The sequence below is a fragment of the Hydractinia symbiolongicarpus genome, chromosome 15, assembly GCF_029227915.1.
Source record: "Hydractinia symbiolongicarpus strain clone_291-10 chromosome 15, HSymV2.1, whole genome shotgun sequence".
Taxonomy (NCBI): domain Eukaryota; kingdom Metazoa; phylum Cnidaria; class Hydrozoa; order Anthoathecata; family Hydractiniidae; genus Hydractinia; species Hydractinia symbiolongicarpus.
The window spans coordinates 2,000,001-2,018,712 of NC_079889.1; the positions used below are offsets into that span (position 1 = coordinate 2,000,001).

At 33.4% G+C, this 18,712-nt stretch overlaps 3 protein-coding genes and 1 long non-coding RNA gene across 4 annotated transcripts; 2 read left to right on the plus strand and 2 right to left on the minus strand.

Annotated features, from left to right (window-relative positions):
* The first annotated feature begins 676 nt into the window (after positions 1-676).
* LOC130629123 (uncharacterized) lies at positions 677-1,776 on the plus strand. The gene is made up of 3 exons (XR_008981912.1): positions 677-1,485; positions 1,557-1,652; positions 1,731-1,776. It is a non-coding gene; the product is annotated as an uncharacterized LOC130629123 (long non-coding RNA).
* Positions 1,777-5,133: 3,357 nt separating this feature from the next.
* Positions 5,134-6,196, plus strand: LOC130629160 (oxidized purine nucleoside triphosphate hydrolase-like). Its single transcript, XM_057442279.1, has 2 exons — positions 5,134-5,197; positions 5,416-6,196. Exon 2 carries the CDS (start codon positions 5,442-5,444, stop codon positions 5,922-5,924), a length of 483 nt encoding a protein of 160 aa, XP_057298262.1. The 5' UTR covers positions 5,134-5,197; positions 5,416-5,441; the 3' UTR covers positions 5,925-6,196.
* Positions 6,197-9,224: 3,028 nt separating this feature from the next.
* On the minus strand, positions 9,225-10,200 carry LOC130628616 (protein DVR-1 homolog). Its single transcript, XM_057441598.1, has 2 exons — positions 10,194-10,200; positions 9,225-10,048 (listed from the first exon to the last, which is right to left on the minus strand). The coding sequence occupies exons 1-2, from the start codon at positions 10,198-10,200 to the stop codon at positions 9,225-9,227; spliced, it is 831 nt and encodes a 276-aa protein (XP_057297581.1).
* A 7,619-nt stretch (positions 10,201-17,819) lies between these two features.
* LOC130629181 (uncharacterized) lies at positions 17,820-18,435 on the minus strand. The gene is made up of 2 exons (XM_057442306.1): positions 18,171-18,435; positions 17,820-18,021 (listed from the first exon to the last, which is right to left on the minus strand). Exons 1-2 carry the CDS (start codon positions 18,382-18,384, stop codon positions 17,921-17,923), a joined length of 315 nt encoding a protein of 104 aa, XP_057298289.1. The 5' UTR covers positions 18,385-18,435; the 3' UTR covers positions 17,820-17,920.
* Positions 18,436-18,712: the final 277 nt, after the last annotated feature.

The following is an 18,712-nucleotide window of genomic DNA, read 5'->3' on the forward strand; positions in this document are numbered from 1 at the left end:
GTTTCTAAAAAACGTAAGAAGCGTAGAGATCATCTACCTACCTTTGATTTTATGATAGTTTAGATATAAGTTTTTTATTGCTTTCTTAGCTCTCGTTAAAAGCAACCATTGTATATCTGGCTCGTCAAATATATCAATTGATTCATTGGATTTTCCTTCATCACGTAAGTGCAACATTTCAAACTTGACATTTGTGAGGATGGTTCTTGTATTTTTCTTTTAATTTTATGCCATATTTTTTAGATGATCTGATTGAGGATGGATGTGAGGAGAGTGATAAAGTCGAAAAAATTGAAGATGTGAAGGAAAAACGGTTAAAAAACATGGACAAGATATTTACAGCTTTATGCAAGACAGAGTTGACACGCTTGTATGTCGCTAGTAAAAACGCTTAATTGAAACTAAAAATGGAAAATTGGATAGTTAGCGGCATAAAATATACTTCAGAACCTCTGACTTAAACGTTAGACCGAATCAACTTGGGTATTTATTTGCAAGTGGTGCATTCACAGAACATCAAATTGACATACTGATGGATATGATGAAATTAACCAAAAATCTTCTTGATGTACCAATTGATTATTTAACAAAAGTATTGATTCCCGAGCTGCTATTAGAAATCACCATACAGGTGTTTAAGATTAATCGTGTCGATGCCGAAAATTACATACAAGAAGGAGGATATGTTGATCCTGCAGTGGTGTTTGGAAAAAGAAAATGTACGTTGATGGTTAGATACTGTTCAAATAATATGAAACGATTAAAATTGTAAAGTTCAAATTATTGCTATTATAGGGAGTCAACATGAAAAAGCAGGAAAAAAAAAGAAAACCCTCTCACCTACCGGATTGTAAGTCAGATTAAATGTATTGGACAAAATAGTTGATATGATAATGATTTCTTAATTTTTATTCATTATCTTTTAATTTATATATTGTAGTGAAATCGAAGTTGCCTAAACTTGGACAAACACAGGTTAAAGGTCATACTGAAAGAGAACTACTTTGTTCATCACTAACACACTGCCTGGCAGTGAGCGGGACTCGATCTAACATATTGGGACTCGATCTAACATATTGCCGCACGTAGTGTAGTGGGTTCGCCTGCGGCTCCCAGTTATGGGGACCGCGGATCGAGTCCCGCTTACTGCCAGGCAGTGTGTTAGTGATGAACAAAGTAGTTCTCTTTCAGTATGACTTACACGCATTATACTCGCCCGTCATGATCAGAGGTCTGATCGGGGTGAAGCATTCTCTGTTGAGAATGAAATACGGATGTGCTATGATAAATATTCACGTATGTACAGGTTAAAGGTATTCTTTATAAAGCCGCTATGCTTTTGCACCATAGCGGAGTAACAATGTAACATTAAATACATTTACATATTCATCTGTTCCATAGGATCAACGGTAGCAAATACGTTGCCATCGCACACAATTACGACAACAACAGCTTCTCTGGAAATTAAGAAACAAATTCCAAATGGTAATAGAAGGTACTGATCCATTTAAACAATTATTGTTACCCCTCAATTACATTACTTGTTTTTTATTCAGCTCCAACTATTTCAAACACCTTTTGTGAGGTGAAAGGTGTAAAAAGCCTTGTTGAATCGAAGCCATTTGAGGATAATAACGATTCGAATTTTAATTGTAAGTACTATAGTCTATAATTCTCTGCAATTTTCTAATTTTAGCGCATTGTTATATAAAAAATAATTCTTAATTTAGGGTTCTCCCTCATCAAATTGCCACCAAAAATGTGCAAAAAAGGTAGACCGAAAGGGTTTTATACGGCTATTGGCCTGCCCAACAGAAAAACAAAAGCAAAGATGGTACCATTCGTTAATTTACCGACCAATGATAAAATTAAATGTTAGTTTTACTAAGCTTTTTTGTATATTCTTTATTTATAATTTTATTTTTCTCTATTTTTAGTGATGTTAGAATGGGTACTAAAAGAAAAGACTACGGCAGACATTTCAGTCATAGTATCTGGAAAGAAAACAATTACACAGGAAATGATGCAGATAGAATTTTATCCAAAACTGTCTGATCAAGACAAAATCGATTTATCGATGATCCAACACTTGTGTGGTAAAGCTGCGTGGAAGCATGTTATAAAAAACACAAAAAATAAGAAATGGTTTTGCGAAGTTTGCAACAGCGATCTTTCCGAGGAAACGTCTGTGGGATGTGATGGTTGTCTGTGCTGGTGCCATCTATCTTGTATTGGCAGAACAAAAATGCCAGCAGCTAGGAGCTGGTTCTGCAAACCTTGCTCCGTACGACAAACCGCAGCCATAAAATCAGATAAACATGAAAAAGATTGTTAAGAATGCTCTTTTGTAAATATATACATGCTGTGAATTTCTCTAAATTTCTTTTAATTCTCCCAGATTCATTTTAAATATAAATAAAGTACGCGAGTTTCCCGTACGAATGTAAAGAAAATAATAAAGTACACGAATGTCACGTACGAAGAGAAAAAAAAATATTATAATACGTGAGAGTCACGTACGAATAGAAAAAAAATATCAAAATACGGTCACGTATGAATAGCCACTGCGATTTAGAAAACGAAAGTGGCGTGTTACTGTGTTGTTTTTAAAGCTGCTTTTTTATTATTTCTATATATAAATCCAGGTTCATTGATAGAAACTTATAATTGTCATGTGTGTGTTCAATATTCTATGTAGGAAATTCCGAAATTTGATTTTAAAATGGGATTCAAATCCTCCCTAGCTAGCTATGCCGAGGTGTGTGTGTGGTGCCATCTCCCCAATTTCCCTCACATGGCTTGGGTTAGGCCAGGGCTATAGTAAAATTACCTCTCCGTATTGAATCACTGTCAAGGGGAATATACACCGTTTATAACCAGTTATAACCACTAAGCTATGGCACCAATTATTAGCATTCTGTGAGAGCATGCTTCCATTATACTATTTTTTTATATTTATTTTTCTTGTACTTTTCTATCATGTTTGAACAGAGCTCATTTAATGTCTTGTGTAGCAATATAATTCTTACCTTATATATATAGTATATAAAATGCTAGCCTACAAGTTAAAGGTTACCTCCCGTGAAAAATCAAGTTGAGCTCATATGAAAGAGCTTGAAAGGTTGTCTGGGATTTTGAATATTTTTTTAAAAATTATTGATTAGTTCTTTAGAATTTGGACTAAGAAGATTCCTTAATTATGCATGATGTCATGAGTATGCTCTGCAAAGGTGTTAATTTAACATTTTTGAAAAGCCATATAGAGTTAAAAATGTTTTCAGGCCCTTCACTTTAATGGGTTTTGATCATTTGACATAATTTTTTTTTATTTAGTTAAAGTAATTATGCTCAATGCATTACTCATGACGTCACAATTTCGCATAATTAGTGCTATTTTTGAGACAAATATCTCGAGAACAGATAACGATTTTTCAAAAAAATTTCTAGACAACTTTCAAAGATCTTTCATATGAGCTCAATTTGATTTATAGCAGGAGGTAACCTTTAACTAAGCTTTTTTGGAGGATATCAAATTCAGTTTCTCCGAAAGGTGCAGATTAGCCGAAAGGTCCATATATGTGAGGGTGGCCACGGGTGTTTTTCAGGGGTTTTTTCAAGCTTTTCGTCTGTAACTGCCAGAAAAGCCTGGGTCCATCCAAAACCACCTGAATTGCACACGAAATGCAACGCGTGCGAGATTATTGTTCTCATTTAAATTTTATCGAGAAGAAGGATGGTGTTATTTTGTCGCTGTTCTCTCAGTTTAATATTTGTCGGAGGATTTTATCACAACTATTTATGGAATAAATGATATAAAAAACAGTTTTTCCCAGAACCCATCCACTGCCACTGCTCAACACTAAAAGAATAAATTATACATGGCAATAAATGCTTAAAAAATATTGTTTCCAGTTGATTCAAGTGTCTAAGTTTTTTTATAACGCCAGAAGTCGTCCGACAGCCCCTGTGGTTTTTGCAGCATTTCTGGCAAGTCGACCCCCTTGTCTCCAAACAGACAAATGTCCAGCAAATCCCTAAAATTTAATCAACCAATCAGCACAAAGTGAGTGTGGTCACGTCTTACCCTCTTTAATAATTCAATTAATTATATTTATTTGGGTAAGTGAGGCCATATGCGCTGAAAATAAAGGATTTAGAAAATAAAGTATTCTTACAGCAGATAATCGTTAAAGACCAGCCTAATTTTTCCCTACCTGTTCAGATTTCCTGGTGATAAGAAAAATGCTGGGTCTCCTGGCTAGTAAAGTGCTAGAATTGCTCAATTAACATATTTAGCATATAAAAGAATCGAAATTTAACCAGAAAAACAGAAAAATTGTCCACTCTAATTTTCTTTGGGGGTTAATACTAAGGCTTCTTCCCAGATGATTATTCCCAAATACTCATGCCAACCTGCCCCCTCTGGCTTAATTATTACCCTCCAGCACCCTTGGACTGTCATTTGTTGCCAATGATACTTCTACTTAAAGCACCATCTTTCAATATGTCCCACTACGTCGGATTTGGGGAATTACTAAACTCAGAATTTGAGAATAATATATATAATATATCCCTGATAAAATTCAATTACTCTACTAGGCATACATAAATATATATTTCAGGGTCATGTTTTCTTACTTATCTTGAGAAATAAAAATGAGGTATAGACATCACCTTAAATAAAAAGAGATAAAGGTGAATTAAACCAGGGAATAACCCTGCATAGCTCAAAATGAGCATTAAATACTCAAGGACTCCCCATCTAAGCCCTGGAAATAATAGAAAGGGTGGATCCATCAATATTTGTAAGCCTAACCATATATATAAAATATGCACATGTACCTATCTATCTGTCTATCCCCCTCCCTTACTTTCCCCTATATATAGTTCCTTGTCTCCCCACATAAAATCCAATTTTACACAGAAATAATTTTTTAAAAAAAAGTTATTTTAAGTTTTTGTTGGGAAACATCTGACCTCACTTCCAACCAGAACAAAAAAAAAAGAAGAGAACGTCAATAATATTTTAGCTATGAAAGTGCTCTGATCTTGTTCTAATTTTTAGCCTTTCAAAGCCTATATATATTTATTCTTATATAATTGTTTTTATAAAGAAAGCTATGATGGCAATTTTTTTACACGCTTTTTTTAGAGATTTGAAACTTTAGAAGAAGATATTAAGATTTTGTCAATACGAGTAAGTACTTAAAATGTTCCTTTTAACTTTAAATATGACAAACTAATAGATAAATTTAAAACAAAAGTAAATATTATTGAAGCTTAAAACTATAGAACTTAAGAATAAAATAAGTCTTCCTTAAATTAAGGTGTTTTTATATATATATAAAAAAAATGTCAAAGAACTAAACAATTAATTTTACTGGCTATCTTTATATCAATTTTATCTGTTTCTAGGAAGGCGTGATTATCTTCAGGGAGACATGTCAACTCCACCAAGAAAGCAGCTTACTCTGGTTCTAATCTTAAACGAACATGAAAAGAAAATTTTACTTGGTATGAAGAAGCGGGGATTTGGGTGTGGCCGTTGGAATGGTTTTGGAGGAAAAAAACAGGGTAATGAAACTATTGAAAAATGTGCTGAACGTGAAACATTTGAGGAATGTGGCCTAACAATGGTAAAATATACCAAGGTTGGTCATATGATTTTTGAATTTGTGGGGGACCCAGTTCTGCTAGACGTTTACGTTTTTCGATGTACTGACTATACCGGAGATATCACGGAATCTGAAGAAATGCGTCCACAATGGTTTACCTACAGTGACGTTCCGTTTGAACATATGTGGCCAGACGATCATCAATGGTTCCCTTATATGTTAAAAAATCAAAAATTCAAAGCGTATTATTTATTTCAAGGTCACGATAAAATTTTAAAGGAAGAACTTTCACTTGTCGATGCTTTTTAGATAGAACATTTCAACCAGATAGAAGAGTACAATAATCACAAAATGTGCTTTGATTGAAACACACGCTGATCTGTTTTGAATTAATGATTTTTAGGAAAAAACAGCTCTTTACTTTTATTTTATCTTTTAAATATATAGTGTATATATATACATATTCAAAGATGTATATATATTTTTAAAAAAAAGAGATTATTGCGGAAAGAAACTTTGGCGGTAATTTAGACCGATTTTCCACCACTGTTTCCAACGCAAAACACGCCTAAGTTGCTCCACCGCAAATGTTTATTCCCGTAAAAACTCAAAAGTATTAAAAAAGCACGAAAAATTATTCCCGCGAAAAATTACAAAACATGTTAAACTGTTTATGAATAATCTCAAATTTCAATTTTTATTGTTTAAATCGCAAACCCCGAAAATTTACTCCGTAAGGTACAGTTAACTCCCATTAACTCGAACCTCCAAGGAATCAGAGAAAACAGTTCGAATTAACGAATGTTTGATTAAGCAAAATTCTCGTTAATTCGAACTTAGACTAAAATGAGATATTAGTTCGAGTTAAGGCGATTTTTTCTTCAGACTCTATAACTTTTACAAATGTTACAATCTAGTAAGTTTTCACTGAGAGAAATTTCGTATGTCGGTTTGACTTAACCTTGTTGATAGTTATTGTTCAACAACTATACTGAGTCTAGTCCCAGTAACTCTAACAAAAAAAATTTGGACGCCGGACACGCTTTCTTAAATTTTTGCAATAGGGTTCCGTTTTCACTCCGCTATTAAAGTCTTGTTATAGTCTCTCCTTCTGAGTGCTTTACCAGGTCTGGACGATTTTGTCGAGTGTTAGGGTACCGACTTAACATTTTTTTCTGTTTGAAATTTAATCCTACAAGCGACAGCTTTAATCGTGTTCAGTATAAGTTGGTAAACTCGGGCGAGAAGGACCTCTTCCTGACTGCGGAGTGCGTTTTGTTAACTTTACCTGTATTCACGGCAGTGGTTTATTACCACCGTTTAGCGTAGCAGCTGATATTCTTTGCGAAAGAGGCTAGCTTTTTTTTTGCTTCATTTTGACTTTAGTTAAGCAAGGAAAGGAAGAAATGTGTTTGTTTATGGTGCAGGTTTATCCCTGAGACCTATCAGCCAAAAACCCGCTCACCCAATTAAAATATTTAAACGGTACCACATTCCAAGATCTCTTGTAATCAACTTAGATCAAACACCCTCACCAATCTTTCTAGGGAGAAAGTAAACAATGGTACACAAAAAGAATTCAACAGTTACCACTAACCAGTAGACAAAATTTGTTGCAGCAGCAATGACTCGCCAAGTTAGTTAGAGAGTGAGTAGTTATTCCATAAACAATAGAGGACCACTATTGTGGAACAGAGTTTTAGACTATAAATCTAAAATGAATATTAGTTTAGGATAATTTAAAATAGTATCAAAGAATCACATTCTCAAAACTGACAATGATGTAACCTAAATTTTTTTAAATCGTTTTATCCTAGTTTCATTTAATATTTTTAAGTTTTTAACACATAAGCTGCAAATAGCTTAACCAACAGGGCTTGATGCTCCAGCCAATGTATTTATAATTTTAGATACCTATTGCAGTAATCTCTCTAATTAGTGGACATCGTTGGCGCATGAACAAAGTGTCCACTAATTAGAGGTATCCGCCTTTTGGAAAGGTTTGCAATCTAAGCTCAAAATTTGAAGAAAATGCGATTTTGTATACGAAATGTGTAACTTATAAAATTTGCGGGTACCGTGGTGGACTTAGACACGTAAAAAGAACAAGGCAACTAAATTAAACGTAATATAATTTTTTTAAAAAAATAACAAACAAATATCAACATCATAATATCAACTAAATAAACGAAAAGATTTTTTAAAAAGCCTTTATAATAGATTGTTGTTCCTGACTCAAATAATTTAAAGTCTGTCTTTAAGTAAGGATAAAAAAGTTCTTTCTTCTATATTGAAATCTTTCAAATTTAATAATCTATCAATCATAGTCAGCGTTTCATGCGTGGCGATCTTCTATTCAACGTCATCATTTTTAAAATCGTTATCACTCTTAGATGAAACCTCTTTTACATCAACTCCAGATTCTTTACAAAAGTTGATTAATGGGTTTGTTAAGAAAATTGAGGCTGTAAAAGCCGACATTTCTTGTAAAGTTTCAAAGTGTTTAAAATAAATATTTTAAAATTATTCAATTTTTCATTATTTTTGTATGATGTTCCCTAATTTTTTAGACTGGAGAGAAAAAAGCCTATAGTTGCCATTTCGTGCAAAAAAATCAGAGTGTCCGCTAATTGAGTGTCCCCTAATTAGAAAGTTTTTTGTGAGACTTTGACCAGAAAATGGCCGGTGCATGGACAAAGTGTCTGCTAATCAGAGGTGTCCGCCTTTTAGAGTGTCCGTTAACTGGAGAGAATACTGTATTTGTATTCTTTTTTAACGGAGAAATATATCTTATCTATCTATCTAAGGTCATACATTGAAAAAAGGTTAAGAACCAATAACCGCACCTTCTCGCGTATCAATCACTTGAGTATAACTGCTCTTCTGTTTTTATAAAGTTAAAATAAATCGAGAAACAAAAGGAAAATAAGTGTTGCGAATGGTTGTATTTAAAGGTGGAAAATATTTACAATGATAAATAATATAATACAAGATATATAGTACTCCTTAATGAATACTAATGAAACATAGGGATATTTCGTAACTTGCCATCTATATTCGAAAAGTTAAATCTTTGTTTGTTTACCAATAAATTTCAGGTAAAGTTAAGACGCAGATCAACTTCATGTATGTACATACATATATAAGCTTTCATACAAATACACAAATTAGTATGTCATTGTTAACAAACAATTATGTCTAGACTCTCGTTGCCGTTCAATATAATCAATGTTTTTACTAAGGACACTCCTTCTGTTGATTGTAAACGATTTCTGCACTTCAGCCCAAGCATTTTTTAACTACAAAAAATATTTGAAAAATTGGTTAAGCAAGGTTTACAAGTCTGTGTTCATATGGCGAAATGTTTGTTTTCATTTTATACCATTTAATGGTATTTTTTATTTGTTCGCTGTAAGCGAACCAGTCAGCAATTGTTTAAATTTAAGCATTGTTTATAGAAATGAGAAGTATGTTAGGGTCTTGTCACATTTTTCAAAGTTTTGATTAACTAAAGAATGTGTTTCTCTTTGCCAACGACAGCAAAACGCGTCGGAATAGCAAATAACTACTTTGGCCCTCCACCATTGTAAAACAGCTTAACGTGATAAGTTACACACACCAACATGTTTCTACAATAGCGTTGTCCAATGTAACCATGACGATATCACCAGTTATCGAACTCTGTCTTAACAACAACAAACTTTGCAAATAACGGGGAGCACAACAGGCGTATCGGATGCGTTTCGTTTTTAGATGACTCGGCTGTTCGCGTTTAATCATATTCTGCATGACACCATGGTAAGTTTCTTCTACGTCTGTTCCAGCTCCAACCAAATATCGACACGATCCCTCACATCTGCGAATGTTTACCTTGCGTGGCAACATGACATCACCAAATGCAGTGTGTTCTGAGAATGTAATTGTCAGATTAGCCAATCGGCAAGCTTGACGGGAATTTTTAGCATCGCGCCGATGCCGATTTTTTTCTTGCACACCTGCGTATTTACCTGTGCCGTACAATCTTGACGCCTTCTTAGATGATTTGACGTTTGTGTCGGAATACACCATGAATAAGGCTCTTGTAGACGTATTTGTTGATGTTAATAATTTAAATGTTGGAAGTTTGTTACGAATTGGTTGCAATGTAATATCAATATCCACGATTTTATCCCCATATTGAATTAATCGACTTGCAACATCGGTAATTTCAAACGACAACCAACCATAACCTGTTGAGCTGACCATTACTGAGCGAATGTCTCGGTACGATGGACCGTCAAGGACTATATCTGTTCTGTAAAATACATTTTCTCGACGTGTTGATTTTGTTTTAAATACACGCAACTCAACCCTTCGGATAATCAAGTCTGCTTCAATCGAGCTTAGGTTGAATTGATAACGGAATCGGCCAGATGTGCTGTTATGTCTTGAATCTAAAAAAGTTATTTGTTGAAGATAAATTTGAGCCAAACAGGTCCGTATGAAGCGAAATAATTTCAGGGGGGCGCACAATGTTTTGACTACACAAAGGGCGACAATAATTTTTATGGTCTAAAAACGATGTAATTGATTATTTACAACACATTTATATTTCATTTTGTACGAAAGAAACAATAACAATGTGAAGTTTATGGTGGTCTAGAAGTTTCTTTGACATATGTAGTAAACTACCTATACATAGTTTGTAAAGACAAAACGATCAGGCATTCAGTCTTATACTAAATACAAGACGATGTATGAATAAAACATACGTCCTCCTTTATTTCCAGTTGTAAATTCCTGTTTTAAAAAAGCGGTAATCTCAATTTTTTTTGTCTACATGAATTGATTATACAAGGACTTTTAAATTCTGCATATAATGCTTCTGTTTCAAATACATAACTGTTTCGAATGTAGTTGTTTAACTTTCAGTGATTAAACTTGTTTTGTACTGATTCAACTTGTAGTTATTGTGATCCTACTTGTGATTGTACTGATTCAACTTATAGTTGCAGTAATTCAACTTCTGATTGTAGTAATTTATCTTGTGGTTGTAGTGTTTCAACTTCTAGTTATAGTAATTCAACTTGTGGTTGCAGTGGTTCAACTGGTGGTTGTACTGATTCAACTTATAGTTGCAGTAATCTAACTTCTGATTGTAGTATTTTTTCTTGTGGTTGTAGTGTTTCAACTTCTAGTTATAGTAATTCAACTGGTGGTTGCAGTGACTCAACTGGTGGTTGTACTGATTCAACTTATAGTTGCAGTAATCTAACTTCTGCTTGTAGTAATTTATCTTGTGGTTGTAGTGTTCCAACTTTTAGTTATAGTAATTCAACTTGTCATAGCAGTGATGACCAAAATTTAGAACTAAATAATTTTAACTATATCTTTATTCGTTTGTAATAATCTCAAATTACAAGGGTTTGAAAGAAAAAATGTTTATTAATTTTCCAGATTCTGTGTCTGGAACTGTGTAATAGCGGGCCATTTAATATAATCTCCTAATCTTTTTTATAAAGCGTTGGTAATTGTTTTTCAATCAACAGTTTATTTGATGCTTCAATCACAAAGTACTTGATATTTTCGACGCTGTTTTAAGGGATAGCGTAAACATCTTGCAACTGTTTACTGTATTGTGATCTGATTTGTCAAAGATCAATTATTCTGCAACAATGAGGTATTTAAAGTCCTTCTTCACAATCTGTATTATAATGCCTCCTTGATATCAATCCTAGTGTTTCTTTTATAGAATAGTTATAGAATTGATAAAAAAACAAGCTTTAGACATGAGTCCTGTTTTATAGCTGAGTCAAGAACCGTTGATATGAAGTTATTATTGTAAGCTGGAATCATTTCAAAAATTCTGCAGCTATGCTGGGTATAACTGTAGATATACAGAAAAAAATTTAATTTAATGGAAACAAGGTTAACGACTGACTTTCGCAGGCAGAATGGCGAAATTTGAGACTTTTATTTTCGCGATTTCGTAGACAAAAAAAAATTTGGTGCAAAAACGTTTGGGAGTGGGGAGAGTATTTTAAGTAATTTTTTCAATATTTATAGGACTTTTCATAAAAATATTCACTTAACTACATTATATTGGTACTATCTTCTTGAAAGAGTTCAATCTCACTCCTTCCCTTTCTGTCTTTTTATTTGGTGACACAGCAAATGGTTAGTATGAGTTGATCAAAGAAATTAAATTCTTTTTTTGACGGTAACAGACGATATATTTCAGGAAGGAAAGAATGTTAGGTAACCCGGGGTTGTTTTTCTGTGTTAATCGCTCGTGCCGTGTTATTATCAGCAACATTCTAAATTATCCGGTTTAGGATGTGAAGTGTTTGTTTCTAATGAATTCCAAATGAGGTGCTGATAAGGTCGACGTCTTTGATTGTGAAAAAATAAATTATTTTTGTAGACGCTTTGTGTTCTACGTATAGAGTCATGCATAATTAACAAAAGGGTGCCAAGGTTACAACTTTATCGTGGAAAATTTCGTCTCAGAAAAGTAACGATATTTTCGCCGAGTGACGGAAGCATATCTTGACCGATGTTTTTACAACGTTTTGCCCATTTTCCCTTTCTTTTATTGGTTGTTTTATTTTGCCTGTGAGGGAGCATTTTTTAATTTTTGCTTTACAATTTAGACAACATTGACGAAAAAGGGAGATTAAAGTAAAATGAAATCCTAGACAATTTCCGTTTACTCAACATAGGTTTCCTCATTAGGTACTGTTTACAACTCCTATACTATTTTTAAAATTTGAAAGAATTCGGCTTCACCATTCAGTACAATTTCAGTTGGTATTTTATTGTCTCGTTTTCAGAACGGTGTGGTTATTTTTAATCTTCATTGTCACTAAAAAGAAAAAGATTGAAAAGAGTACTTAAAATCCTATTGTTGGGCAATCGAGACGTCATGTCTGAGCAAAAATAGTCAATAGAAATTAAGTTTTATATCAGGTCTGCCAATATAACGAAAATTTCTTATCAGCAAAGCTTTAATTAAATAGAAAACTTTGATGACGCAAAACGCTTCTCTGACGGCCAGGCTACGTCAAATAATTCATTTTGAAAATTGCGCAAACGCAAATAGTTGTATTTTGCAGAATGAAAATAGATAGAGTGTTTAGAAATAATCATAACTCCTTGGCTTTCCGCGTATCTTTACCCTATTCGGGTTAACTTTCGAGCGTAAAAGTTGCTTATAAATAAATATTGCGCAGAGAATGTGCGCGCAAAAATTAACAGCTCGCGAGAGAAAAAAAACTGCCAATTATTTATTTTATAAAAGGCAAAAATTTAAAATTGATATGTAACAAGTTTGACGATATGTTAGTTTTAATTAGCCATTTAATTAGGGACGAGCATGAAGAAAATATTGATGATGAAAAACTAGTTTGACTACAAATATGTAAAATGCTAATTTATCAGGATTTTTTATTTCCATAAAAATGCATTCTCTTTGTCTCTTAATTTCTTAACCTTTCTTTTTTTTTCTCAAAGACATATTCCTGCCCCTTGCGCGTTCACATAGATAGACTGCACGTAAAAGAAATATATTTTTAATACTTTATCAGAGGGGAAAATCTGGGTAAAGTATAGTCGGAAAAATTTAGGAGTTGGGAAATATTAAGTCATCGATGTATAAAATTGGTCGCTCTTTCTCGAACAAAATTAAGTCTCATATCAAGAAAAGTAAAAGGTTGTGTTTACAATGTACACAGTGATGTTTTTACCTTACTTATTATCTTTCCCTTTCTTCTGTATTTTTTAAAATTCCAGAGTCAATCTGATAACTACACATTAGTCAGGTAGTGAAGTTTGCGGAGAATTTCTTAACAGGTTCAAGTTAGCATGAAAAAATTATTAGCTGAGGATAAAGTCAGCTGGTAAAATCTATAAGTCTGGAGAAAAGTCACTGACACTCTAAAATAGTCAATTCAACCTGGGTTTTATTTCTCTGATGAGGCAGGAAACAATATGGTCACTCTATTAAACCACAAAACATATTTCTAGTCTTCTTTCCCAATTATAACCATTTAAATAGAAAGAAGGGAGGAATATAAGCAAGTGTTTTATCCGTGAAATCTCCGTGGGTCATGAATTTCGCCAGCTAAGAATTTTTGTCGGTGAAAATGTCGCTGGTTGTAATTTAATAAGTTATTAGGTAACTATATATTTAAAATAGTGGAAAAATTACTGTAGCTACTAGTCCGCACATCATTTATCCATATAAGGACAAAAGAGAAAAAATGGAGAACTAACCGTGAGCCGAAACGCAATTGATTGTTTTTCCAAGATTAGGAGCACCTTTTCTGGCGTATCCATTCTCATCAGCTACCACATTGTATAAGTCCATCATAAACTGTGGCACCTGTGGATTTCGTGTATTGCCTTTAGATGGATCATTATTAATCACTAATACAACGGGATCGATCACACTTAGTAACATCAAAAATATTAACAACGATGACATTTTCTTGTCCGTTGAAAACGTTTTTTTCCTGCTTTAACCTTCGATGGAGAGAAACCTTGTTCCAATTCTGACAGCTTTTTATTATTCATCCCTTTATGTATTTCATAGTCGTAAGCGGATTACTTTTCAATAGATTGTCTGTATTTGAGAAAGACTTTTGAATATGGTTGCTCTATATTGTGGTATCATTTTTTATAGACTAATTGGATATATATATATAATTACTTACTCAACTGTTGAAGACGTCCCGACTTTTTTGTTTGATAAAACGCTTTAACAGGAAGTCGGAAAGATTTTTCTCACATACCAATGGCCCAATTTTATTTCTTTTCACTTTTTTGGAGAAAAACAGGACAAATATATGGAGAGAAAAATACAAAATACAAAAAGTTACCATTTGACTTAAAACTGGAAGATGGGTGCATGCATGCTAAAACGCATGCCGTAGAGGTTTGGATAGACATCAATGCTAAACTAACAACTTCTCTGCCGATTTGGAACGTAAAAGATTTATTTCCTGGAAACGGAAAATGCGCTATTTCCCGTAAATCCCGAACCGGCCGGTATAATCGAATGGAAGATGATGTATTTGATAGTTTGCAGAAATAAGTCCCTGGCTTATGTTAACTTTCCCCCCTACGATTTACAAATAAAAATACTAAGAATCCCAATTCCTGCCTTTTTTATCCCAGATTTAGCTATTCCGTGTGCGTACTAAGAGTTTCTGTTAGTGTTTTATGTTAACTACATTATTGGTGAAATATTTCGGAACAAATAAAGAACTACGCACATAAAAGTTTATCGCAATGGAAATTACATCTTATGTTCCGCCTTTTCCTCCTTATTCAAATTTACCTCTATTTAAATTCAACTTGAATGGTCTTCAAGCTTGTCATGATTACACTCTCATTTACCAACCGCAACCGCATGACAATCCCACGAATGAATGAAATTTTAATTAGGCAATTAACCACTAGGTATTGAATTTTGACAAAGGCTGGATCATGATATAATAACCAAGAAAAAATATACCCCAACAACTAACAAAGTACCCAGCTTCTTGTGTCTGACACGTGGCGATATCGTACGATATAGCTAAATATATAATTATGTCGATTAAGATACTTCCTATCCCTTTGGTAAGTGAAAGAAAGGCCTGGATACAAAGTTGCGCTTAACCACGTGACACATGCTGCGTAACCTATACTAGTTTTCTCATTTCTATCGTGATTTAAGTTGTCGTGCAACCTCTGTTAGAAAAAGAGAATCAGATTTGTTAGAAACAAGATTAACGATGTATGACCTTCTCTTCGAAATACACGGGTTTTTAATTAAACTTTGTTTTGATGTCATTTTAAAATTGCAATAAAATTCTAAGTATATAATATTGGTTCAAACCCGTTTCTTGAGATATTGCTAGCCGGCTGTTACTTAACTTTTTTTAAAAAAGGTTTGCTTTGATTTATTAAAAAGCAGGTTTATATGTTACAGTAGAAGGACTTGTATTATTTTTAAAAAAATTAACAGTATTATATAAGTTGAAATAAAACGTGTAGCTATGGTGGATTTGGCTAGCTATCTGGAGATATTATGAAGTTACAGCACACATGTTAAAACGCTTTCTTATATCCAATTAACAAGCACAACAGTACATTTTTTTAATGGCGTCAGTATTTTCCTGTGACGTCATCCAATTGAATGATTAAAACTGAAAGAAGTTAATTTTGATTGGCTTTGCTTTGCTGAAAGAATGTGTCCGTAGAAATAAAAAAAGCCAATTCTAATAAAGTGAACTTTTTTTAAGAAAGCTTAATGTGTCCAAGGAAACGAGGTTGTGTTATATGTTCCTAAGGATAACCTCTTTAGGAGCTGTTCTTTGGGAAATTTCTTCTTAGGAACGAAGAAAGAGTTAGGAATCGATAAAAATTTTCAGCATGATTTCAATTGTGGGTGATCCTGATTTTTTTAATTTTGTTTTGCAACAAAAATTGCGAAATTAATTTTTGCGGATGTTAAAGATTTAGTAATTTTTAGTAGCCGACAACATGTTGTTATTGTTATTATTATTATTTTTATTCCGGATACTTATACAGGGTAGCCACTTTAATGTTGGGGACACTATTTTCGATGTGAGTCCTGTGTCTTAAATATATACATTAGGCACATACCGGTACTGCCTACCCAGGAGGTTCCAATGTTGTGTTTTTCTTGGAAAGATTCGACGTCTCTTCGCTTGTTGGTCTGTACTTCCGCAACCCTTAAGATGATAGCAAGATATCTCTTTCTTTTTCCGCATTTGCAGGAGGTCTTTTTGGTTACTTCTGTGCGTATTTTTAAAATTTTAACCCACTGTGATCCGATTTATCCGATTGCTGTGCCTAGATCACCAGAGAATTCCGAAAACCAGAAATCAAAACAAAACGGATTGACAGTTTACACTGTCACTAATTTTCGCGCATGATCAGAAATAAATTTTGCATTATCAGACATTAAATAGACATATTTCGCGCTTATTTTATTTTCGCGCAAGTTTAAATAAAATGAAAAAAATAGTAAAATTACCAGTCTATAGATACATGCCTTTTTAAAATACTTTCTTAAGTTCTAATTTCATGCGAAACGTTTTGCGTGTAATTTGACGGGGTTGTTTTCTGTGTTAATTGCTCGTGGCGTGTTATTATCAGCAGCATTCTAAATTATCCAGTTTAATAATAAATTGTTTATAAATGAGGTGCTGATAAGACCGGCGTCTTTGCTTGTAAAAAAGTAGAATATTTTTGCAGACGCTTTGAATTTGGTATAATGTCATGCGTATTAACAAAAGGTTAAGGCCCTGGTTACACCTTTATCGTGGAAAGTTTCGTCGCGGAAAAGTAACTACAATTTTTGTGGAGAGACGGGACTATTTCTTGACCGATATCCTCCCGACGGTTTGCCCATATTTTTCCTTTCCTTTTTATTTGTCTAATTTTTCCTCTATAAATTTAGTGAAAAGGGATCGTCTTTTAATTAGCTTTCGTAGAAAAAATATAGACAATTTAGACAACATCGACAAAACAGAGAGAGTGAAAGTAAAATGAAATGCTATCGAAGACAAATTTTGTTAAATAAAATTAGGTTTCATGATAAAGCAGACGTGACGATAAGCATACAATAGGGAAACCATAAGGAAAAAAAAAATGTTTGCAGAAAAAAAGATTGTCGAATTAAATGTATTACATTTCAAATTTGCAAGCTCTTCTCTACAAATAAGTCTATTCATTTCACCATTATGAGGTTTTGGCAAACAATAGAAATATTTTTAATTTTGGTTTAAACCATTGCATAAAAATCTTGAAGTTTTGAAAAAATTTTCTCTGCGAAAGAGATAAGAATATTTCAAAAGGGAACTCTTAATTTAAATTAATTTGATCAGAGTATATTACTACAGCGCGATGTTGCCATGGTATGGTTACCTTGTAGGCAATGCAAATTCTGCAGTTTCCAGCTCACAGAAAAAAGATGCTCTCAAGTACGAGAGATGCTTTGAATTTAAAATCGGTGGTTTTTCGTTCAGCAAATATCAAACTCTGGCACACCGCAAAGACACATTTCTCACTGATCGTAGAACTCTTCATGTAATATTTAGAGCACAGAGAGAGCAGGGTAAGATGATATCTTAAGAGAACAAGAAGTTCCATGTTACGAGCATAAAACGTTAAATACAGAGCAAAAAAGCCAGAAAACTCCAAATGGTAGATATTAACGTTAATCTAAACGTCATTACAAGTTTTAAAGTTAGTGCAATGTCTTCATTTTTCTACTTGACAATTTTTTGTTGTAAGATGTTGTTGGTACTTTGCTATTGTAAGTAAAATATAATCAGCCAGAACAGTAGCATGTAATTTATTTGGCTGTGATGCACAATTGCATTGGAATGAGTTGGTGTGTGTGGATAACTCCCTAGACGAGAATAATTAAATAATAAAAATCTTGAAGATAAAATTTTTACTTAACATCATAACAACTGTTGGGTAAAAAGTAATCAACTCTGCAAATATTTACTGCTTTATTTAAACAAAAAAATTTTATGATGAACGAAGCAGTCATACCATTAGTTGTTTTGACGATAAAAATGGCGTAATTATCACTTTGTCCAAATTCTGATTCATCAACAGCTATTCCAATTTCATAAGTTGTGTTTACTTTCAAATTAGGAATCTGTGCAAATGTTTCACGTGTTGTGATATATTTGTGGTTTGTGGTTTTCTCCTCTGTGTACCTAATTCTGTATTGTGTTGCATAAGATGATGGTAACCAAGTCATGTTAATGCTATCTTTGTATATGTTGGTGAACCTTGTACCTCCGGGAGGCAGCGGTACTGCAAAAAAATGCAATGCATTTATATAATAAATATTCAACCTGTTAAACATTTGCAAATATGAGATACTGTAAATTGGTAAATTAGACTAGCTGTGATGCCTGTTTCCATATTAGATTATCAATTGTTTTGTCTATTTATACCGAGAAATATTGCCCAAGATCAAAAGTATTAGGCTGACCCGATTTTGCCATTAATTTTTTGATACACAATCTTAATCGACAAGAAGCTGCGAAATCTTGATATGTCACCCGCCTAGATTTATTGGCAAC

Coding starts and splice junctions, on each gene's coding strand:
- LOC130629160 (XM_057442279.1), top strand. CDS start 5,442: ATGTCAACTCCACCAAGAAAGCAGCTTACTCTGGTTCTAATCTTAAAC.
- LOC130629181 (XM_057442306.1), bottom strand. CDS start 18,384: ATGACTTGGTTACCATCATCTTATGCAACACAATACAGAATTAGGTAC. Junction 18,022..18,170: donor TATCGTCAAAACAACTAATG/GTATGACTGCTT, acceptor ATTCTCGTCTAG/GGAGTTATCCACACACACCA.